Here is a 25595-nt window from a genome sequence, read left to right on the forward strand (position 1 = left end):
TGGAAAGGGGAAAGGCTGAAGGGTGGGCCTATTGGGTCCATTGTTGTAGACAAAGTATGCCCCTGTGTACGGGCTAAAAATATTGTCTGAGTTGGCCCACAAAAAATAAACGAAAATTAAAATGTGGAAAAATAAAAAGTTCCGTCCCAGGAACCCCTTGAATTTATAAACTATATACCCATAAGTATAATGTGTAATGTGCTGTAGTCCTAATCGAAAAATCTTTTGGATTTTTTTTTTTTTTTTTTTTTTTGGTGGTATTGAAGTTTTTTTTTTCGTCTACCTAATGTTATTTTTTTCAATGTGTCCCATTAAAGGATGACTGTCGAAACTAATCTCACCATCAATGTCGGTCTCGTGAATTCTTTTGCCCGTCAACACTTTCGGCTCCTCCCCCTTCTTTGACGTCACAGTCGCGCCCCAGCGTTTGTTCGCCGCTTGTGAAGGCTCCTCCTCCTCCTCCTCCTCCTTTTTTTTCCCTCGATTTGACGCTGTGCACTTGACGTCATCCTTGCAGGAGCGCGAGCAGGTGAGCTATGTTGCTTTTGTATGTCGTGTTCTACTGCACTCATGAAACAGACATGTTTCATGTTTAAAAAGCAGGCTTGTTGAGAAGACTTTGTTTACGTGTCTGTGCGTCATACTTATGTGTGTGTGTTTGTGTGGGTGGGCGGGGTGCGTTTTCGGCTATTGTAGTTTTGCTATTATTAATAACGGTATTATTAGTAGTTGTAGTATTGTTCATATGGTGTTTCCCTTCAGTACGAGCCCATTTGTTTGTCATGCTGGGGGGATGTAGCGCTGTGTTGGCATTTGCTATGGCGATCCATCGTGGCGCTCCCATATACTGTATTATCAACACGTCAATCAGCGTGACTGTAGGAAGCTATTACCGACTACCTATTTCACATCATTACGTGCATTCATTGTTGTACAACCTGTCAGGCGTTTTTGCAAGCCAACGCTGTGTGTTGCAGTCGATTAATACAATTTGCATTCATTTAAAGAGTTATATTAAAAGATCCCTCTCCTTTCTTCCAGGATGGAGGCCCTACTAAACGAGTGGCTGTGGCAGGACAGGTACTGGCTACCTCCTGGAATGCACTGGCAGGACATGGAGACAAGCGAAGGTCACTATCCACTACCCAGAGATCTCATGTTCACTTTGCCGGTGGCCTTTGCTTTCATCGCCTTCAGATATGTTTTTGAGAGGTGAGTGTGAGGCATACCTCTTGGATTCCCCCCGCCCCGCCATCATGATCCATCATTTTGCAGGCATTCATACATATGTGTAACACCAGCTTTGCTTCATGAGTGGGGTCTCTGTATTCTATATATCAGTTATACATGATATGAGCCATATTTAGATGGTATGTGGATCATTTGTAATTAACAACAGACACCCCGAGAGTATTTATAACAGTATGTAGCGTACTCAGCCGCGAGCAACGACAACGCCGTAAAGCGCCCCGGCTCCTCGCCGCGATGAGCCACCCCAGCTCGGCGGCGTGATGAGCCACCCCAGCTGAAGCCGTGATGGGCAGATGCGGCGTGCCGAAGCTGTGATCAGCGGACGTGCACACCAACACATTTAGCACCCCTGACTTACGTACGCGGATCTTTTGTTACGTTCTGAGAGGATACATCCCACCACAACTATTGTTTTTTTTTAGTAGCTCTATTGACACCTACATGTCATTTGGAACCCACGAAGCTCTCATTCTTTGCACCTGTGCAATCCATTTTTCACGGCGAAGCGGGTTTTTTGGAAAAGTATGAAGAGTAAATCCATCCTCCCGAGTGTTCGAAGCAACACAACAACAATACAATGACCCAGCATTTTGTCTAACACGAAGGAACAAAGAGCTACCTCAGCTCGGACATTCTTACCATATGTGTTATGTGGTTGTTTTTACTGCGCTTTGGTAGATTTTCTCCGGGTACTCCATCTTTCCTCTATATTTCAAAAATTCAAGTTAAATTAAATGAAGACTAAAATATTCGTAGTTCTGAATGGTTCTTTGTCTCTTTGTGGCTTGTAATTAGCCGGCGACCAGTACAGGGTGTACCCTGCTTCTCGCCCAAAATCTACTTGTATGGGCTACAGCTAATCTGGACTCTTAACAAGGACAAGCGGTCTAGAATATGGATGGATGGATGGATGGATGGATGGATGGATGGATGGATGGATGGATGGATGGATGGATGGATGGATGGATGGTTTGGAGTTCATTTCCTATCAGTATCTGGTGTTTAGCCTCTGGATCACTCTAACTTTTGTCCAAATAACTGCATTGTCCACATATGTAACTGGGCAAAATCATTCACAATGGCACAAACAAATGTTTTGTTGTATACACTTCTGCAATGCAAAAAAAAGTAGAAGTTTTGCTGTCATAAAATATCCTAAAAGCTCAACATTGATTAGCATGTCCATGATTAAAAATGCTTTTCTTTCACAAAAAGTTTAAAATTAGGTTTAGGGGAGTACTATCTCACACACTCCACAATGCATTATGATCAATATATAGGCAGACTGTTTGATGTAGTTCTTGTACTGGATCCTATTTCATGTGGTGTACCATGTTGTGGTCTTTGGGTCTACAATTATGGGGTTGTTGTATTCTTCCTTCAACTTGTGCCCGTCACGCTGGCTGCTTCGTTGTATTAGTGGGTGAGTTATTACGGGGAGGTGTTCCACAGATGTGCAGGGAGAAAGCTGACATCACAACTAAGCACTTTTAGTTGCTGACCGCATGTTCTCCTCTAAAAGCATTGGATCATTCAGAACATAAAGTGGGTGAAGCATCGGTCAGTAAAAGCTGGGGTTGTGTTTTATTTATTTTTTTTGTATTACAGTATATATAATATCCTGCATGGGTAGCTGCTTAAATCAATCGTGGCTTCTGGTTCTTTGCTGACCCACTACAAGCTTTCATACATATCCCCAGTTGGGCTAATTACACAATTCCCAGTGGAACAAGAAGCGACAAAAGCAAACAATACTGCAGTGATGACGACAAGGAATTAGTTGGTCTTTGCTCATGTGTTGTACAATGAACCTACACCTTGACAAAAATTCAGGGGGATTTTATTAAAGCCTCTGTTTACATAGAGATTACAGAAAAAACACTGAGGATGTTTAGAGGAGCTGTAAAAATTCACTTGTGTGTCAGTCAGCAAACCATTCAGAAGTTAGCTTTCAAAAGAGGATTAGAAGTGACTGACAGCGGTTACAAGCGGGATGGCAAATGTTCCCTAGTTCTAAATTTTACTGTACGTGTCTTGGGCGAATTTGAAGTAAGCAAGATAATAATGGGCGGCTCATTACTGTTGATTTTAAGTGTCTCAAATTCTCTCAACACAACCCTCAACATTTTATTGTCATCACTGCTACTGTTGCACGAGAATTACAGACCACCAAAGTAGACGATCCGTGGTAACCCTGCAACAACTAAGCAGCTGTTCTCCTTGCTACAAGGCAATGTGACAGTTCCTTTAGAGCTGTTATGTTAAAAATTACTACATATATGTTAGTATGCAATAACAGTAGTAGCAAGCCATGCACGAGGCATCTGGACCTTCACTTGTGGCTTCTCTTTAAATTTAGCTCCAAAACCAGAGAATGGAAATATGATGACAATTTTGTCAGATGAATTTAAAATCTGAATGGTTAAAGAAACAGTCCCATTGCTAATACATGAAAATTATATCAGCCTGCACTACTGATTCTTGAAGACCTTCGGCAAATTACATTGGCCCGGCAGTACAGAGAGGCTGAAATCTGATTGGACAAAAAATGAAAATAGTCATGAAGAGAATGGATTTGGGAATACATTGATTCAATTTCAAGGAATAAACATGTAAATTGTGTTGCAGTGCTTCTAGTGTTGATATCACTGGAGAAGGCATCGCATAATACAAGCGTAAACCTGTTGACAGAAGCGTCATGTGTTTGGTAAAGTACAGCAGTTCGGGAAAAAGTTATGGTGTGCATTCGACTGGTTCGGCTGCCTGACAGCTTGTCAACAATCAGCAGCAGTCAAGTGTGACATAAGCGTGATGTAGTGACCTGATGTTGCGCAGATACGGATCCTGTTCAACACGTCTTATCTCAGAGACAATTTTATTGGTCCTAATACTAAGCATTAGAACGACGGCTCCCTCTGTAATACCTTGTTGACTCCAGATTATCACACGCCTCTGTTCTATTGGTGAGCCTCACTGACAGTGGCAAAGAAGCACTGACCTACATTTACAAACGGATTCTATTTGTTCCATGAAATCATATTTATTTATTCCCAACAGTATACTGTCTTCATTCCATTGTGTGTCTCTTGGCTAGAGTGATTCCAGTACATATACATGGATGTCAGATTTTTTTTTCTGTCCACTCAGATTTCAGCCTGTATGTGTTTGCACATCAATCCAATCTCCACAAGTCTTTAAGAATCTTTACCGCTGGCCACTGTAGCTAAAACTATGTGAGCCATTCTTGACCAATCGGTTTTCAAATTTGCTTGACAGGACCAACAAGATGACTGTCTTCCGGTTGGTCAGAGCAAAACATGTGAAACACGTCTGTGGTGATCTCCGGAGATAAGAAACTCAAGTCAAATGACTTAACTCGTTTTATGATTTGCCAAATACTCCAGAAAACTTGATCTGCCTTTGACTTGGTCGCCAAGATACTGGACTTTACTTCGACTTGACTACATGCCTTTACTAGTAAACTTGTTTAGAGTTGGAAATCTGTATTTTAATTGAGAGACTGTGTGTGTACGGTGTATATCTGTGTTTTCCTGACCTTCTCATTCTTTGTAACCTGCCTCTTTCGGGTTGATTACCTCTGAGATAGCGTTACAACAACATTGTCCCTCTTCTTCCGTTTCACTGTGCGGGACACAAGCATGCAGATCCAATGTCTTCTTGAAGCCATCTCAGCAAAGACAAAGTTACAATGTGTCCCGTGTGAGCAGCATAATAAGCTATCCAGTTTCCGCTAGTTACTAGCTGTTTTGCTGAGGTGGTGTCACGTTAGGCAGCTGTTGATGTCATTAATATTAAAAGTGGCTCAATTATTCATCCCCCTGCATTCTCTATCTGTCTTTGATAGGATCGTGGCTATTCCATTAAGCAAACATTTAGGTGTGAAGGACCGGATTAGGATTCGAGCTGCTCCTATTCCCAAACTGGAGAATTTCTACAAACAGACCAACCGTCTGCCATCACAAGTACGTGATTCTGATTCTGTCTTAACCCTTTTTGTTCAGATGATTCAGATAGTGGGCACGTGCAACGGGCAGATACAGCCTCACGGGATGCTCAGTGTGGCCTTTACGATTTGCAACATAAATTGGATCCCTTGAAAGGTCAAAGTGAGAACTTTTGTGCCGCTGGGGAGAAGTAGGTTTCACTAAACACAACCAGGTGTACCTTGCCCCTCGCCCAAAGTCAGCTGGCATGGGCTCAAGCTATTAAACAAATGGATAGCTACGGTATATGAGCAGTGAGTCTGCATTTTGGCTTTTTAGTTCAAGAGGTACAAATGAGTAAACCGGTGAATACAGCTGTGGCTATCCACGCAACAGAATAAGTCATGGCTTTCTGCAGGTACTGTATATCAACTTTGTGTTCAAGTAAACTGTTTTTCCAATGAGTCAGTCAATATGTGAGTCAAGTTAAGACGAGAGAACCATTATTTCAACGTTCACATGTTTTGGTGATATTTTTTGGGTTGGTGTTCTGTGAGAATGTTGCATTGTAGATGGGTGCCTCGAGTGAATCATGGTACTGTTCTGTACTACACAACCTTATAAATTCTGCCTGGTTTATTCGCTGTCCCATTTATACTGATACAAATCCATGTGCCTTCTGTAGTTTTTCCGTGACAAATGATTTGATGCATGAACATGCCCAGCATTTATATACACTATAAGATCAAGCTATGTATGTCTCGATCATCTTTGTCTTAACTGTTTTGTTGTTGAGTTGAGGTTACGTAACAACTGCATTGGGCCTATTTGGATGCGTTGGCGCCTGTTTTGCAACAAGGACCTGTTTGAAAAGTCCCCGTCAGTTGAGCTATGATGACAGATGAGCTGTCACTGCAGTGGAGTAACTTCTGGAATTGTTTTTGTGTGAGGATATACTGACTGCCAGTTTTAAGAAATTACATAAAATAATTACCGTAAAGTAATTATTACTGCAGCTAAATTGACTCATTTTCACTCCATTGTTGGTGAACTCACAAGTTTTAGACAGGTTTCGCCTGATGTTTCGTTATCAGCATTCATGTGCAGACAAGCAAGGTTTTACACACCAAAAATACACTTCCTTGCGTGTATGTTTTGGGTCACGTGCTTGCAAATATACCTGCTTGCTTTTCCATAAAACTGCATAAATCACACTAGAATTAAAAATACAGCAATCCCGATACCACTTGATATGATGATATCAAATGTCCTTTTTTTATTGAAATATGTTGACAGTGGGTTTAAAAAGTAATATTTTATTATTTTAATTTGTGGTGTATTTAAACAATAGTTTTAATCAGTTTATAAAACAAACTAAACAAAGAATGTTTTTTTTAATATAGTCTCAATTTTGTGGGTTTGGGATGTAACTCGCAATAGATGGGTGATCACTTCCTATTCAAATAAGTGCTGTGGACATCCTTGAACGGCGGCAGGGTTTGCCTGTTCTCACCGTGCCTGAGTGGTTTTTCGCCGGACTCTCTGGTTTCTTCCCACATCACAAAAACATGCATGGTAGGGCTACTGTCCTGAAATTGATGTTATTGGTTATTAATGAAAAAAACGGCAACCAATGTGGGCCCATGCGTTTTTTCACCACAAAACATGATTTTGACGTATACAGCTTTTTGTAACTCCCGCCATGAAAATCCTCTCGAGGGATTTGTTTTCGAGAAGAAGCAGGAAGTGACATAAAGGACAGAGGCGCCCCCAAGTGGACTCATTTGTTTCCATTAGTTTTAACTCCGGGAAGGTAGCTCGTTGTTCCTTCATGTTAGCCAAAATCCCGGCTTATAGCATTGCTGGACATTGCCTGAACACTCGGAAGAATGGATTTACCCTTCATACGTTTGCAAGAGACCCGGTTCGTTGTGATAAATGGATTGCACGGGTGCAGAGGACGAGAGCTTCGTGGGTTCCAAATCACAGGTAGCTGTGTATACAGCTACTAAAAAAAATAATAGTTTGGGGCGGACCACGTAATCGGTCTCTCATAACGTGACAAAAGAGCTGCTTACGTATATGTCGACGTGCGCGTCGGACAGCGTTGGGCTTCACAGACGGGGGCAGCTTTGAAGAACCCAGCCGAGAATGCCTCACTCAGTCGCGTGCGCGCAGTAAAGCGCCCTGGCTCAATTGTGTTGTTCATCGTGTACTGTGGCGTCTATGAACAACCCCATAAAGCAGCACGGCTCCTCTCCGTCATAAGCCACACCGGCCGGCTGCGATGAGCCGCGATGGCTCATCTCCGCCGCAGAAGTGGATTGGATGGGGATGCGGTTTGGCCGTGATCGCATATCATCTGAATATGGCTCGAAACAATAGTGTAATATTGCCCCGAGGGCTCGAAACAATAGTGTAATATTGCCCCGGTAACTTCACTCGGTTGTGTGTTGTTCTCCTTTTCAAAAAGAGCTTCCGTTTCAGAAGTAGCACGTTTGGTTCCCATAGTTAGGGTGCACCGCGTGTTTTCATTGGCGAATGTCTGGGTGACGTCACGGACGGAGGATGCAGCCAATATGGCGACCACTTGGATATCATAGAATGACATTTCTGCAAATTTGCGCATGGATTACGCGCTCTCCGCTCACATTTATTTTTTCATATAGACATTGAAGTGAATAGTGTTATATGTATTTTTCATTACATTATAATATCCATTTTAGAATGTTTATAGGGATGACACTTGGGCTTTAATCAAAAGCTCTAAATTGCCTTAGGTGTGATTGTGAGTGCGACTGTTGTTTGTCTCCATGTGCCCTACGATTGGTTGGCAACGAGTTCAGGATGTACCCTGCCTCCTGCCCGTTGACAGCTGGGATAGGCTCCAGCACTTTTTCAACCCTTGCGAGGATAAGCGGCTCAGAACATGGATGGATGGATGGATGGATAATCTTGAACATGAAGGTACTAAACAATATTAACAGACGGCTCTTAGTGACACATTACTGTTCCATTCAAGAAATGCCAGCAATGATAAAGATTAATAGAGAAGGTTGAATGAAAACCTCAAGCTGACAACGTTGAATTCATCTTGCCTCACACAGAGATTGTGCTTCAGTGTATAGCGGATGTTCTAAAGGTGTGTCTTGTGTTCCCCTCAGAGTGAACTGGCAAGCTTGGGAATGCATTGTGGACTCTCCCAGTCAAAGGTTCGAAGCTGGTTCAGGCACAGAAGAAACCAGGACCGACCCACCAACACCAAAAAGTTCTGCGAGGCCTTGTAAGTCTCAAACAAACAACATTTTGCTTCACCGCCTGAAGGGATTTGATATAAAACAATACAGAAATGGACTAAGAAAATATTCTCTCCTGGCCAAGTGTGCTTTTATGTTTTTCACTGTTTTTTACTTATTGAAGACAAAAGTGACGGAAGCAAGAGACACAAATCAGTAATTTTCACCAAAGAATTGAAAAGTGGGCAGCACGGTGCAATAGCGGTTAGCCCGTCTGTATCAGAATTTGGAGGTTCAGGGTTTTGAGTCTCGGCTCTGGCCTAGCTGAGGTGACGTTGCATGTTCTCCCCCCGCTAGTGTGGCTTTTCTCTGGGTGCTCGTGAATTCCTCCCATATGCAAAAACATGTAGACTAGGAACATTGAAGATTCTAAATTGGACATGTGTGAATGTGAGTGTTTGTATACATGTGTACTGCGATCGGCTGACAATAATTTCAAGTTGTATAAATGAACAAAGTCAGCTGGGAAATCCTATGAATAACCTGCAACCAAAACATTAAGGTGGATGAGAACATATAAAACAATGCCTAGATAACTAATATTAAAATTTATATTCATACCAACATTCATCCCATGTTGTCCAAATACCTCAGAACGTCTGCAAATTGAGCGACAGTGACTGAAAGTACTTCCCAAGTGGACAATCATTTTCCAAAAGCTCTGAAATTGTTCAAAGATGTGCACACATTCCACTTTCATAAAGCAATCAATCAGACATAAATGCAACAAAACAATCAATCTTGATTGTTTTACTTCAAGTCAGTGGTGGTGTATTAATGCAAAAGCATAACAACCAAATACTACTGCACCTATGGCAACTGTGTTAATCGTTTTCTTTTGTGTGTGTTGCAGTTGGCGTTTTGTCTTCTACCTTGCAGCTTTCACAGCAGGGCTTGCCTCTTTGCTCGACGTAAGTCTGTTTTTATTGTTTGTTTGTTTAGGTACACCTGTACATTCTAATATGATCTACAGGTAGACTAAGTTCATTGTTTTTGTGACCTTCCAGTCTCCGTGGTTTTGGGATCACAGCGAGTGTTGGCAGGGTTTTCCTAAGCAGGTAAGAAAGTAAGGAAATGTTTTAGATATTAAAGCATATATTTCCTTGTGTGATATAGTATTATTGCACAATTTCCTTTGAGTTTCTGTGGGCTTTTTTTTTAATTTAGTACAAATTCAGTGCTGGTATTTTGCTACGCTCATCTGACTTTGAAGCAGGCAATGTAGTTCAGTTCCCAGTCAGTGACGGCAGCCGTATGTGCCCTGTGACTGACTGGCGACAAATTCAGGGTGTAGTCCACCTTTTGCCTGAAGTCACTTGGGATAGGCTCCAGCGCCTCACGACCCTGACCAGGATAAGCGGCATTGTAAATGGATGGATAGATAGAATTTTTCAAGCAAAACTTTTGCACATATTGTTTTGGATAGATTACCTACCCTGGTGTGACCCTGGAATAGGATCGCCACTACAGAAAATAGACACATTCCAAAAATTCTATAAGCAGTTTTTTAGGTCACCTTTTAGTATTACTTGTGTAAAGGTCTTAAAATATCTGATAATTACTATACTTAAATGTCGGAAGTAATTTCCTGATCTTAAACTATTTACTTAAATGAAATGCATGATTTTTAGTACGTTATTAATAAAAAAAAAGGCAGCCAGTATGGATTCATCTGTTTTTTCACCACAAAATATGATTATGACGTATATGGCTTTTTGTAACTCACGGCATGAAAATCCTCTCGAGGGAATTGTTTTGGAGAAGAAGCAGGAAGTGACAGCAGCAGCGGACTCAGGCAGGCTCATATCTTTATACTAGTTTTACGTGTTGGAAAGTAGCTCTTTGTTCCTTCGTGTTAGCCAAAATGCCGGCTCGTTGTATTGCTGGATATTGTTCGAACACTCGGGAGGATGGATTTACTCTTCCGCTTCGTCATGAAAAATGTATTGCATAGGTGCAAAGGACGAGAGCTTTGTGTGTTCTCAATGACAGGTAGGTGTTGACGAGCCACCGTGGCCCAGCCACAACGAGCCGGTTGCGCCTTTGCCCTGGGTAGCTCATCGGCACAGAGGCTGGCCGCTTTACAGTGTTGTCACTCACGGCTGAGTGCGCCATCGTCAGCGGCGTTGTTAATCGCTGATGGCGGCGGCGTTTGGCGTTGAACAATAAAACGTTAAACAACGCCGCCGACGATGTTGCACTCAGCTGCGAGCAACAACAACGCCGTAAAGCGGCCCGGCTCAGCGCCGATGAGCTACCCCGGCCGAAGCCATGATCGGCTCGTCGCGGCGCGGCCGCTGTGTATCGCCGCTCGCGGCTGAGTACGCCTCGTACTATCGTACTGTTGGAGAGTGTTGCTAGTTACAAGTGATCAGCATATCAACTAAATATAGCTCAAAACAAAAGGGTAATATTGCCCAGGTCACTTCACTCGATTGTGAAAAAAGACCTTCCATGTCCCATAGCAAGTTGCCACTACGTTTTCAATGGCGCATGTCCCGGTGTAACATCTGCTGATGACATTGCAGGCAATATGGCTACCACTTGGATGACGAATGAGACTTGCGCAACTTTGCGCATGGATGACACGCTCTCCGGTCATCTTTATTTTTTTGTCTAGACATTGAAGTGAATAATGTTACGTGTATTTTTCATTACAATATCCATTTTAGAATGTTTATAGGCATGACAGAGGAGCTTTACGTATACTTCCATTACTTGAGTATTGGAACTCAAAAAAATGTGTTGGATTTTTGTTAAGTTATTTTATTTTCGTTTCATTTTTCATTCATTTACTTTACAGTAGTGGAAAATCTGATCTCATTATCAAAGTAAGCGTTGGAGTGACAGAGAGAGAGAGACACACACACATTTCAGTTGCACCCATATGAAGACTTCATGATTACCTGGCTCTCATTTCCAGTAACCGTAACACACCAGGAATGACAGGAATTGTGCTACACTGTTCAGGCATTACATCAACAAACTATTTCCTTTTGTAGTAAGTCATGAAGATGGTCAGGAAAAATGAAACCGGAGTAAAAGTGTACATTTTATTAAGGAAATGTAGTGGAGTAAAAGTTAAAGTTTTCAGCCATATAAATAACCATGTACAAATTCTATTTTAGTACAGTAATGAAGTGTTTGAACTCGGTTATATTACAAGAGTGAATATAGTAGTCATTGATAAAAATTAACCAATGCCCAATTACTTACGCTGTTGTTACCTGTTGGGAAAGCCAATAGTTGACAGTTGGGCAGGCCTGCAAGTCAGCATTCCTCCGGAGAAGCCACCTTACCTTTAGGGTTTGTGGCCTCAAACTAACAACATTGAGAACAGATTCGAGATCAGTTGGCTGAACATTGTAGTGCTACTGCTTTTATCGTTGCAGCTTTTCCTTTCTGAGGTCCAGTTGCCTCTGCGGACTTCCTCCAATTGTCTTGAAAGGTGCACAGACAGTGATGTTGGTGCGCTATAGGTCACTTGCACAACTTCAGAGCAAGTGCATTGTGGGTAAGAATTTTTTGTGTGTCGGCCATTTTGGGAGGTTGTAAACAGTTCTTAAAGTTTGTCTACATACCAGCATCGCGTTCATTGTATCTGCACTTGCTTTGGCGTTGTATTTCGAGGATCTATCGGCTGATCTGAAACCCTACTACAGGCCGAAAATCAGTTTATGTGAGGATCTGGACCCGTATAGTCTATCGAAGGCTGATTTTGCGACTGAAAAATGTTGGCCGAGAGTGGAATACCCCGACATTGTGAACTACTTGGTGCTTACAACCAACAGCCTTACTAACCAACAGATGAAGGCCTACAAGTCCTTGGAGGCTTACAATTACTTTGTAAGCGGGTGGATTCAGAATGTCCTCTGCAAAACGTCTGAAGAAAAGGTTTTAATCGTTGCCCGAGTAGGTAACTTGTAATCACCCGGGACAGAGTGTGTAACTCACTGTTGTTGTTGTTGTTTCTGCTTAGCCATTATGGCCTTTTCGGGTCCAACAAATCAGACCGATTAGGAAAAAAGATCTATGACAAATAAATATTACACCATCTTTTACATTTATTTGAAGGAGCATTCAGTAATGTGACAATAATTAAATGTACAAGGTGTAAATTACTAAGTACTAACAAATTATAGCGTGAATGTCTGAATGTAGCCCTAATAGTAATACTAGCCCTAATACAACAGTAGCGGCTTTCTATTTGTTCACATTTGCCTTACTCAAATGTTTGCAGATAGAAAGCTGCTACTGTTGTATTAGGGCTAGCGTGAATGATGCCCTGGTCGGTGGTAGGTGCTACATGCATACTCGTGTTGTTTTTAATATATATACGGTATATTTCTTTCTTAAAAATAATTTGACGGTTACAGACAGTAAACAGACAGCAAACGCACAACACACATCCATACGTTTGTATCCTAAACTGTAGATGAAAAGCCTGTCACTGGCGGCCAATTTCGATCGGCGGCTGAGTTGGATGTACATGTACATGTAGACCTATCAAACACCATTAGTCTTTCTAATATAAAACACAGCAAACAACACATACATGTAAAAATAGCGGTAGGAGGATACGGTCAAAGTGCAATACGAGGCTTAAGCTTACCACTTATGAAGTGATCGCTGCACACACGACTTGAAACTGTGGGACGAGTGAGATCTGCACGCGAGATATTACTGAGCCACTTCGCTTGCCGTTTGCTCGACATTTCCTTTGTTTGGGGTCCTTGGTGCGTAAATATTTTCGGAAATCGGAAAAAACGTCTGTTCCCTTCTTTGCTGAACTTGTTATAGCAGCCAATAACACAACACGTGTTCACCATCGTCTCAGAAGTCAAAAAGCGTCTTATGTAAACTAATGTAACCAGCAAAATGAGACCTCCCAATATGGCGGCCAGAAAAAATTCAAAACGGATGTGACGTCACCTGCAAGTCACCTATATTACGAGCAGGATGTGGAAGTGCACTTTTATTTTGAAAGACAGCACTTTCTCTGTCATTTTTTGTTCTTTGGAATTTTATCAATGTTATAAGGAATTGTGTGTTAAAAATGTATATTGTAAGGTTGAAAATGCCGTTAGATGCTAATGGAAGATCTGAGAAATACAGGAAGTAGGGTGCATATTTTATTTTTGAAGCCCCATTTATTGTTTGGTGGGAAGATATTACTTTTTCTTGTTTGCGACTCTTCCAAGAGAAGTTCGCATTTCTGTTTGTCCCCATATTTTCATCGTTTTGTTGTTGAATGTGAATATAAATTAAAAATTTTTGCAAAGCTGGTGCAGTTACAGAGGCGCAGTGTTGAATATGTTTCATTAATTTCAAGCAAAAACTTGCCAGTTGGAGGAGGAGTGGAGAGGTTACTGCAGTCCACGTGCATTATTGGGTGACCATGTGGTTCGTGCCGTGGGCATGAGTGTTGGCAGAGGCTGCGTGGTGACTGTGTTTTTGGTGTTGCAGAGCAGGGAGAGTATGTGTGAAGAAATGATCTGTGAACAGGCGTGAATGTCTCTTCTTTATAATTCAGAGAGAGAGAGGATTAAACCAAGTTGAGAGCAGCCAAGGTGTGTGTCTTCGCATTCATCCATCAAAAAAAACCACAACGCAGAATCAGACCCACTACAGCAAGAGATGTTTACATCCGACACCATCACCCACATCTTTTCTCAAATTCAAGAGCAGGCTACCACTTGAAATATATTTTGTATCATAAATGAGTGTAAAGTTTTTCTAGTCGTTGAGTTTTGGATGGAAAAAAATTCTATAACAGGATGGTTACAGAACACTGTCTCATGTTTAGGTGGCTCTAAAACATTGGAATGCCTTAAACCAGAAAATTGTGATCATGAGGCAAATCTTTCTTACTAAGCTTCAAACTCATGATTGTCCATTCATCCATCCTTCCATTACCTGAGCCGCTTTTTCTCACAAGGCGTCACAGGAGTGCTGGATGCTACCCCAGCTAACTTCAAGCAGGAGGCGGGGAGCACCCTGAACAGAATCTAAAAGTGATCTGTTTTTCTCTGTCGCGTCAGTATTTTTTAACAAAGTGAAAACAAAGTGGAACAAGTGAGGATAAGCAGTCTGGAAAATGAATGTCATCTTGATACACCAGTGAAGTCTCAAACTATTTAACAGATTTTAACAAATCCTAACAACTGAAACATTTTAGTCAGCATTCATTCATTTTCCTCACCGCTTATCCTCACTACGCCACATATAAACAGACAACCATTCGTACTCACATTCACACCTAGATGCAATTTAGAGCCTTCAATTAACCTACCGTGCATGTTTTTGTGGATGTGGGAGGAAACCATAGTATCCGGGATAACCCAGCACAGGACGGGGACAACATCCAAAGGCCACAAACACAAGGCGGGTTTGATGTCCAGTCCTCAGAACAGTGAGACAGATCCGCTTACCAGACAGCCACTGTGCAGCCTCAAAACCTTTGTTAGTTTCATAATTCTTGATATCAGATACTGCTTATGCATTTACAATAGGTACTCCCAGTGGGAACCTCCCACTGAGAAGTAAAAACAAAAATGACACTGCCTATTTCATTTTAAGCGGCAATTGTTAACAAATGTTCTCTTCTGTTAGTGGTCATTTCTGATTTTTACTATCTGCCTGGCAGATGCATTAACTAAAGGGTTGGCTAAACTCACATATGATTGATCAGTCCAGTTCATGACTGTAAAGCCTGTAATATGTTGTGCCCCTTAAAAATAAAAGCCCCACATCTGTCTTCAATCATAACTCTTCATATTTCTTTTTTGGTTTCGTGAGGGTCCGTATGACACTGCTTCTGTAGCTAGATGGGGACTGTGGTCTGGCATCTCGTGACCTGTGTTTTAAAGCATGTCGCCACAATCAAGCAGGGCAGGCAAGCAGTTCAGATCCTTAGACTACTAGCTTGTTAACTCACAGACGCGAACATAACAAATCATTAACTTTTGTCGGAGTTGTGTGCATTTATGGAGTCAACGCCATTCAACCAATGGCTCGTTGTGCCCTGAGTGCCACCAGGTGTTACCATAACAATGAAAATTCATCAAATCCTGTAAAACATCTCGTGTTCATTGTGTTTATGGAACGGACCCTACTCTGCTTCTGATTGGCTAGAACCAAGACAGGACTCATACATTTAGTGTACAATGATTCGCTGTTGCAGTTATGAAAACACGTGCTTATGTAGGTAAGCAATTCCTTACATCTGTGTACGCAAATTGATTATGCTTATGCGTCTCTGCTTATTTTCTTATTTTTTCATCTCAGACGTCGGGCGCACATCAAACAAGATCCCTGCTCTAGCGCTTATCCATATAAGGGTAGCAGGGGAGCTGGAGTCTATCCCAGTCAACTTTAGGCAAGAGGCAATGTACACCATTCAGTCACAAGGCACATATAGAAAAACAATTCACACACACACCTGTGGGCAATTGGAGTCTTCATTTATTCAAAAATTTTGTTTCAGGGATGTCTGGACAGAACGGAGCTCCATCAAAAACAAAAACTTGAAATCTGAATTTTATGACTGTAGAAAAGTGGTATTTTACGGCAAATAACATTAAATATTTGGTTTCAGGTTGTGACCAATGCCCACAGCTGGTATTACACCTTGGAACTGGGCTTCTATCTGTCTCTGCTTCTCTGTGTCTCTGTGGATGTGAAGCGAAAAGTAAGTATAATCTACCCTATGTCACGATCCTCCAAATCTGATTGTGGTCATGTTTAGTCAAATGGGTCGAAAACATTCTGGTTCTATATTTCCTGTAGCATTTTAAAGTGCCACTGGCATGAAGTGCATGATTTTTAGTATGTTGCATTATTTTTAGTATGTTATTAATGGAAAAAAAGGCACCCGGGATGTACCCATCCATTTTTTCACCACACAACATGATTTTGACGTATACAGTTTTTGTAACTCCCGCCATGAAAATCCTCTCGAGGGATTTGTTTTCGAGAAGAAACAGAAAGTGATGTATAGGGCAGTATTGCACTCAAGTGGTCTCATCTGTTTATACTAGTTTTACCTGCTGGAAGGTAGCTCGTTGTTCCTTCGTGTTAGCCAAAATGCCGGGTCGTTGTATTGCTGGATATTGCTCGAACACTCGGGAGCATGGATTTATTTTTCATACTTTTCAAAAAAACCCGGTTTGTCCTGAAAAATGGATTGCACGAGTACAAAGGACAAGAGCTTTGTGGGTTCCAAGTGACAGGTAGGTGTGTATACAGCTACTAAAAGAAATAATAGTTTGGGGGCACCACATAATCCATCTCTCATAAGGTAACAAAAGATCCTCATACGTATGATAGGGGTGCTAAATGTGTCGATGTGCACGTCGGATGGCTTCCGCGTCGGGCTCACCGGTCAAGGCTTCCGCATCAGGCTCCCCGGCGAAAGCTTCGGCTCAGCTCCAATGCAGAGGTGGTTTGGCCGCGTGCGGGAGGAGAAAGAAGCTTCCCCCCCCCCGGTAAATAATAGTTTGAGTCGGGGGAGAAACATAATCCTCTCAAAATGTAACAAAAGATCCGCACACCTAAGTGAGGGGTCCTAAATGTGTCAAAGTACCTGTCGGCACCGAGCACGGCTTCGGCAGGGGTGGCTCAGTCCGGTGCCGAGCTGGTTTTGCTCATCGTGGCACCAAGCCGGGGTGACTCGTCGCAGCGCCAGGCCACAGTGTCTCATGTACGCCATGCGGAGGTTGATTGGATGGGGAGGCAGTTTGGCCGTGGGGTCGTCATTGCTTGCGGGCCGTGTTGTTTTTATCACCGCCGCACGGAGGTGGATCGGATGGGGAGGCGGTTTGGCCGCGGTGTCGTCGTTGCTTGCAGGCGGCGTTGATAAAAACAACGTCGTCACTCGCAGGTGGCATTGTTTTTATCACCTCCGCGTGGAGGTGGATCTGATGGGGAGGTTGTATGACCGCATGCGGTTTGGCCATGATCCGCATATCATCTAAATATGGGTCAAAACGATAGGGTAATATTACCCACTTCACTTGGATGTGAGATGTTCTCTTCTTCGAAAAGAGCTTCCATTACAGAAGGGGCATGTGGCACAGCATGATTTCAATGGCGAATGTCCCAGTGTGACATCACAGACAAAAGATGCAGGCAATATGGTGACCACTTGGATGTCAAATGAGACTTCTGCAACTTTGCGCATGGATAACGCGCTCTCCGCTTATATTTGTTTTTTCTATAGACATTGAATGTTATATGTATTTTTCATGACAATATCTATTTTAGAATGTTTGCGGGGTGACACTTGGGCTTTAACGTCAATTATGCATAGCCTTATATCACTTTTTTTTTTACACAGCAAAAATCTTTCAATTTCTGATGTAGATCTTTTATTCTACACACACAAAAATAAAACAATCTTCTACAGGTGTTTTCAAAGTTTTTTTTATATCGCCTGTAAATCTGTAACCTTTGAGATTTTTAAATATATATGTCTGGACTGCAGTTTTGGAGCCTCTTTTGGTATGTCTATGTAAAGTGTCCACACACCGAGTAATCTTTTTTTGAAATATGTGTTTCAGGATTTCAAGGAGCAGGTCATTCATCACATTGCCACCATATTTCTCATTGGGTTCTCCTACTGCAGTAATTACGTGAGAATCGGCACACTTGTGATGCTGGTGCATGACTCATCTGACTTCCTGCTCGAGGTACAGATCCATAGGGATCTTATCATTGGCCTTGTCCACCGAAGTCAAATAATTATTTAAGACTTCTGAGAAATTTGTACACGGCTTAACACAGTCACACAATCTCTGAAGTTTTACATTGGTTAACTTGTTTTTATCCTCATGCGATACTTAAAGATGTAGACAAGCGAGATGTTGAATATGGAAGGTTTTCATGGTGTTGGTTGTGGAGGCAGAGAGACCCAAATACAGGGAAGGAGGAGAAGTGAGGCAGGTGATCAAATGTAATCACAAAAAAATATTAGGAAATAGGTGAAACAAAAAGTACTCGAACAAGATCTCAAAATATTAAACTAACCGTCTAGAATACAAGAGCCAAAGAAACACTGTGTTTTGTGGCGGCGATGGGGAGTGGAGTGGTAGTCAGTGAAAGAGGTAGTACGAATTTAAATACTAAAAGTGATACTAAATACTCACAAATTGTTGAGGTCATGAGGCACACAAGTAGATTAAGGACTAATGAGAAGTGATAGACAAGACTACTGGAAATCTCCATATCACCTGCGATTGGCTGGCAACCAGTTCACGGTATACCCCGCCTCCTGCCCGATAACAGCTGCGATTGGCTCCAGCACTCCTGCGACCCTCATGAGGATATGCGGATCAGAAAATGGATGGATGTTTTGGAATAAAAGTATTCAGAAAGTCTCATGTTATAAATATCCTTTTATTGCTGTGAAAGAGTAATGAAACAATGGGTCTATTATTTCTGATGTTAGAACTCATTTACGTGTCTTTGATGGAAGACAAAAGACCCAACTGCCTCCTCATGTGTAGGCTGCAGTTACATTTGTTCTAGAATTAAAATATACAGTTCTGTGCAAATGTACAAATCCAAAGTTTTAATAACTTTTTCACAGCAATTATCTTGTGCTTGTGCTGACAGAGGGGTGGTGCACGGGTAAAGTAGGACCTCATGTGCTTGTGAGAATGTGGGTAAAATTGCAGTTTGTAGTCACTTTGGCATAAATAACTGTTAACCTGTTCTCCAACCTCAATGAAACTGGAAATATCCTGCAAATTCATGAATTTGATTCATCTTATTGCGGTTTCTACTGAGTGCCTTTTAGTTATATATCGTCATTAGGGGATTGCTAAAGCAACATGTTGCCTTTTGCACACAAAGTTCATTCATGGCTTCCTGCCTGTTCACATGCCCTTTATTCATGCTTGTCACATGACTGGTATTTCATTTTGGACTAAAACATACAGTACCTGCTCTCTTTCTGTTCTTATTTTCTGTTTCAACTCTATTATGCCACTGTGAATATTTTGAGTCACAATGAGCTCATAAGACTTATTTCTTATTTCTTTTTTTTAGTCCGCCAAGATGTTTCACTACGCTGAGTGGACGAAGACATGTGACTCGCTGTTTGTCATATTTTCTCTGGTTTTCCTAATTACACGGCTGGTGGTGTTTCCTTGCAGGTATACCAACGGCATGGAAAATGTGCTGTTACATGTTATTTTTATAATCGAGTGGTGCCGTGAGATATAAATTTGAATTGTTCTAAAAATATGAAATATGGATTAAAATTGCCCATGCATTCTTGAGTTCCAGACATTTTTCTGCCGAGAGGCCAGAAATCTTATCATTTAACTTTTTCGAGTTTATGCTTCTCACCAGCAAAGATTGTCTCCATCTCCACTCCCAAACCAGCACTGTAATCATAACTAACACGTGTGCTCTCATAAGTGGGTCTTCTACACGGAGGCAACCAATCGGAGGAAAGGGGGTGTCTTAACCAAATTTGGACAAAGTGGATAAAATTTGGGTCGAACGGAAATAGCTGTCAGAGGGATGTTTTATGGACACTTGTATGACAAAACCAACAGGATTTTTTTCGTAATGACATTGAGACTTTTACGCTAAGTCCGTGTTCCTGAGTCACTCTATTGAGGTCTCTAAACAGTCTTTGAAATATGGGACCTTGAAATGAGATTGTAGTAAGACTTCTGAAATTCCTCCACACTAATATATGGACGTATCTTTTCTCGTGGGGGAACAGTCATACGGTTTGGCCGTGATCCGCATATCATCTAAATATGGCTCAAAACGATAGGGTAATATTACCCCGGTCATTTCACTTGGTTGGACCTTTTATGAACTGCTCCCACAAAGACAAAACCATACATTGTCTCTCCAAGAGATTTTGGAAAATTTTTGTTCTGGTCGATTCATTCGTTGATTCATTGAATCTCTCGTGGCTTTGGTCCATATATCATTTGTACTTTGAACTAATCATCCAAAATTGTTTGTCTTGCAGAATCATCCACACAACATTGGTGTTGTCTCTTGACTTCTTCGAGCCCTTCTTTGGTTATTACTTCTTCAATGCCCTCCTGCTAGTACTGCAAGCTCTGCACATTTTCTGGGCCTACCTCATCCTGCGTATGATCTGCAAGTTTATGTTCAAGGGAAAGGTGAGAATCCCTTTGGCTGCATTATTTGCCAAATAATCAAAATAATTTAGAATGTGACAAATACAGTGAAGAAAATAAGTATTTGAACACCCAAATTTCAGACTCCTCCATGATTTCTAAGTGGAAGAACCTGCAATATAGAAGGGTGTTCAAATACTTATTTTCTTCACTGTATTGTTCCTTTCAAACATACTTCCTGTTTACAACTGACTTAATTGTCAGTACATTAAAGGACTATTTACACAGCACTTGAATGGGAAAGCAACCTGATTTTTAGGTGAATGTACATCTTTGTCAAAACACCCACATTTTGTGATTTACTTACTTTTTTACTACTTTCTCCAGGTGGAGCGTGATGAGCGCAGTGATGAGGAGAGCGAGGCAGACGAAGAAGAGGAGGCTGAGGAAGATGAGAGGAGCTGGGAGCAGAGGAAGGGTGCCATCAATACCAAGTTGGCATCGCTAGCCAACAACTGCGTGCTCAACAACTTGACGAACCAGAGAAATCTTAACAGCAGACTGCCCAAAGCCAGATAGAGTCCAGGAAAACATTTGTCATTCCTGACAAATGTCCCTTGCAACGGTCCATCCATGATTTCATCCCGCTGTCAGCCAGCATCTTGCTTTTCTTTGTTCAACAAAAAGAGGCAGCAAAAAAGCACAAATGATTGTAAATCAATGTGCCCGGTGTTACATTGGAAGGAAACATCCTCACTCTTGTCATTTGAATTCAGAGTGTGCAAAAAGTTGATGTCTTCATTTTGTATTTATGACATTTCCTCAGTGTTTTTATACATGGGATCCTTTCATTGATAGTTTAGAACAGTGTTTCCCCCAACTTTTATTGAGCCAGGGCCTCTGATTTGAGATTAGAAAAAGCTCAATGCACACCACCAAACAAAATGACACAAAAATGATGACGACTGAAATAATATATTCCATCTAAATTTACCCACCAATTTACTTAGTGTCAAATCTGGGACTGCTTGATTGAAAACAAAGCTGATAGAGTTACAGGAAACCGTGACTTATTCTGTCGTATGTATGGCAACAGATGGATACGCGGGTTTTTTGTACCTTCTCCCATCTACTGATCATTCCTAGGGCACCGCCGATGAACTCGCGCAGAATGCATGATAGCAATCACTGATGTAGAAAACAGATTTCTTTTTAAATTCAACTTCATCAATCAAATTGACAGTATCGCTTACATGCTTTGAACAAGAATTTCCATCATCACAGAATGACTGCAAAGGAATTTTTCTTCAAGGTAAATTTAGTGTTTTAGCCACTTTTGCAACTATTTTTGTCAACTATTGAGTATTGAGGCCACAGAGAAAAGAAGTCTCTTTTACTTCGATTTGAAAAATTAAACTGCAATTATGAGAATATTCTTATTTTAATGAATTGCAAAAATGAAGTAATATTCTTGGGAAAATGTACTGTACACCTGACATTTTTTAAAAGGTCAAAATGTTTTGCTTGGAATGTGATATTGCAACTGGATTCTCATAACAGTCACAACTTTGGTCTTGTAACAATGCAACATAATCCTTAATACTAGCAACATAACTTTGTTCTTGTAAACATTTAATTCACTAGTCAAGCACTGGAACTGTTGTTTTGTTTTGTTTTGTTTTTCAGCGTGGCCCGTTTTTTGTGGGACATATTACAGTAAAACTGTTTTTTTTTTTCGTATGTGTTGTTTTTGTCTCTGCGTGTGTGTGCTTTTTCTGCTAATAGTCCGTAATTAGGTGACGTCAAAGTACCATAACAGAGATATAGATTCCCCCTGATGCACAATGAAGTACATATTATTATACAGAATTTCTTTACCATAACTACTGCGTTTAAGAATAAATTATCCTTTATCATTTGCTGTCATTTTATACTTTAAATACAATGTGACATTTTTCACTGTGGTTTTCTGAACAGCACTTTTGTGCTTTAGCCCGATAGTTTTTATGGTAGCCTATGACTCGAAGAGTTAGCTTTAGCTTAATAAACCATGATTGAAGCTAATGTATCGCTTGAAATTTATATCCACCTGAGCATTGTATGCACCTCGATGGGTATTACTGAAAATGGATTTACAAATGTAGAAATCTGGATTTTTTAAATAAGTTTGGATTTGTGATTACCGCCTATGTAGCACTTTAGACCAGTGTGCAAGAACAGAGTGAAAAAAGAAGCACTACAAGGGCTGAAATATCAAACTACATTTTTAGACCTATCTGATCATATTTCTTTTTCATTAAAAATGGCAAGAAACGTCTGTGCAAAGAGTATTGTCATGTTTTCCCAAGGTTTTTTTTCAATCTTGTTACCTTATGCATGATGCAGGTTAAAAACAAAAAATATATCTGATGATGTGTAGCAGGCTTTTTCACATTAAACTTACATTGGATATAAAAGGATGACACTCCCCTGCTCATGCGAGATTTTTGTCATTAAAAACTTAAGACCAAGTTAAATATTTTTTTCCAGTAATGTAACACCATCATGAAAGCACTTTAATGGTGACACACCCTCTAAGCGGAACAGTGCATGGTATATTGTCGTACACATTGATGCAAGTATCCACATAAGGGTCAAACAAAACCATGTTGGGGAGTGCCTTGTTACCCTTCTTCTCACACAACAGGAATATCTGGCCACAGACTGTGGTACAGCCACAGAAGAACTTTTTCTCCAGAGATTCCTCGTGCAGAACAGTCCACTCATCTGTCTCCACATCTAAGCGCAAAGCTTGTCCCCCAAACAGGTAGATGGCACCATTGAGCTCGGTAGCGACCAGGTCATATCTAAGAAATGTTCAGATTAGCCCAAAAAGCATTCTTGTCAAAAAAAAAAAAAAAAAAACATGGACTCACCGCGGGAAAGGGGAATAAGAGACAATGTCCCAGTGATTCTCAATGGTGTCATAGCGCTGTATTCCCCCAAAGGCCTCTCCGTTTTCATCCAGGCCACACGCTACATAGATGCACTGGCCCAGAGTGGCTACGGCTGCCCTTTCGACTGCCCGACTCATGGGGCTGACGCTTTCCCAACCCCCGTCTGACCCCAGGCGCAGTCTTTCAACATCAGCAACCAGCCCTTCGTCCATGCTTCCCCCCAAGACATACAGGATGGATTCCAGAGCAACGGAGCAGTGGCTGTGCCTGGACTTTTGCAAAGCGGGGCAGTCCACCCACGTTTGGCTCCTAAATTCGTATTTTCTCACCCAGTCCACGCTGTACCAGAGCACGTCACGGAAATAGCCCCCAGTCACAACAACACTGTCTCCTGTACGTGATGAAGAAATACATTACAATGTCAGGACAATAAACCGGCAAGTAAATTACATACACTTGATTTTACTGCATCCGGTTGTAAATGGCTTCCAAAAACAAAACAAAACAAAGCAGTACCTCCTCAACGGTGTAAATTAAAACAGAGGTTCATTCTCCAGCTAAATTAACATTTCTGAAACAGCTCTTGTATTATATTGTATTAGATTGTGCAGGTCTGCTGAATGGTGTGGCCAACCAATATCCAACCATTACCTACTGCTGCTACGGAGTACTGTGTGAGGTTCCTTCTCTGCAGAGGTGGACAATTCTGCCATCTCCAACTGAGTGGATGAAACTGGTGGGATGCCTGTTGTTCCTGATCATGTGGCCCTCCCATGACAAAGAGAGTCTCCTTGGTCCTTTTCAGAGACCTCCCCATTGACCAGGAAGTGGGAAAATGTTCATTCAGTATGCGGATGAGCTTGGCTCTAGGGTCAGAATTGTGTGTCATTGTCTCCAAAAGTTTAGAGATGAATGTCAAGGAAAGACACTCAGGTCTCACCAGCTCAATGAGATCCAGAAAGTGCTCCTCTCGTTTTTTGTCAAATGACACCCAACATAGGGCTGCCTCCAGGGCCAAATCTTCGCTATGAATGACCAAGTTGTCGCTGGCTATGAGGTGGGCCAGGGTCTCCTTAGATAGGGACATGAACTCCTCCTCGGAGACAACAGCTGAGAAATGTGTGAGGGCCACCTGCCTTGCTGCACTGTAGAGCTGAGCACAGCCTCGCTGCCAGGCAAAAGTCATCATTCCTAAACAGTTGCACAGGTGGAGCTCACGTTCAAGGAACTTGCAGCACAGGATCTTGGCTCTCTCAAGATGGAGGAAATCTGCAGTCTCAAGGATCCCCACAACATTTTCTCTGTCTAGTGGGAGAATGGAAGTCCGACTGTGGTCCATCAACACCTTGAAATGCTGCAAGCGGATCCCTTGGAGCTCTATTTTCCTTTTAGTGCTTTCAACACCACAGGCAAAAAAGAGAGCCCGGAAGTAGGGACTCTGAAGCGCTAGCTGATGACGGTTGACGTGAAAAGACTCGCCATCTACCTGGAGCATAACATCAGGCTGTAAAATAGAATTGTTGTCCTTGAGTTGATTTGTCAGCTCAGAGAGAACGCTGCTGGATCTGCAGGCCATATCACAACATGCAACTGTCTCCTGCAACAAGCTTAATGACCTTTGGTTACAGCCCACCAATGTGTGATATTAATAGACTGCTCGCATTACTCCTGAGTGCTGATTCAATACAAGTTGTATGTAAACAAATTATAATTCTTAAACATTGTCTGCTGTGTTCTTTTATATTATATTATTGTCATGTTTTACATCGCTAATGCACGGTTTGGTCAATACTTTAACACACCAGCCAAGTATTAGGCACTAATGGCATTAAAAAATTGGTAAACACTCCCAAACAAACCAAAGAGATGTCCACGGCATCTGTTCTAATGTTAAAACATAATGATGAATAAAATAATTATTCATGTACTCCAAAACTGAATGTTTTTAAACCTGGTACATGCCACAATCTTGGGAATTAAATTTAGTCTTATTTTACTACATAGAATTCAATTGGTCGATTTCTAAACAAGCCTACTAGCCCAAAAAAATCTGTCTCC

General features: G+C 41.5%; 2 protein-coding genes across 3 annotated transcripts; one reads left to right on the forward strand and one right to left on the reverse strand.

Moving 5' to 3' along the window:
• Window positions 1-414: 414 nt before the first annotated feature.
• On the forward strand, window positions 415-22336 carry LOC133503658 (ceramide synthase 2-like). Of its 2 annotated transcripts, none has more exons than XM_061825476.1 (11): window positions 415-529; window positions 1042-1212; window positions 5117-5234; window positions 8360-8478; window positions 9345-9402; window positions 9499-9549; window positions 16089-16181; window positions 18052-18180; window positions 19541-19647; window positions 20487-20643; window positions 20989-22336. In XM_061825476.1, the coding sequence occupies exons 2-11, from the start codon at window positions 1043-1045 to the stop codon at window positions 21178-21180; spliced, it is 1194 nt and encodes a 397-aa protein (XP_061681460.1). In that variant the 5' UTR covers window positions 415-529; window position 1042; the 3' UTR covers window positions 21181-22336. The 2 variants fall into 2 exon arrangements, with proteins under 2 accessions (XP_061681460.1, XP_061681459.1); XM_061825475.1 differs by lacking the exon at window positions 415-529 and adding an exon at window positions 716-878.
• Window positions 22337-22660: 324 nt separating this feature from the next.
• Window positions 22661-25521, reverse strand: LOC133503657 (kelch-like protein 23). The gene is made up of 3 exons (XM_061825474.1): window positions 24189-25521; window positions 23517-23928; window positions 22661-23447 (listed from the first exon to the last, which is right to left on the reverse strand). The coding sequence occupies exons 1-3, from the start codon at window positions 25111-25113 to the stop codon at window positions 23144-23146; spliced, it is 1641 nt and encodes a 546-aa protein (XP_061681458.1). The 5' UTR covers window positions 25114-25521; the 3' UTR covers window positions 22661-23143.
• Window positions 25522-25595: the final 74 nt, after the last annotated feature.

This window comes from Syngnathoides biaculeatus, chromosome 7 (assembly GCF_019802595.1).
Source record: "Syngnathoides biaculeatus isolate LvHL_M chromosome 7, ASM1980259v1, whole genome shotgun sequence".
Classification (NCBI taxonomy): Eukaryota; Metazoa; Chordata; class Actinopteri; order Syngnathiformes; family Syngnathidae; genus Syngnathoides; species Syngnathoides biaculeatus.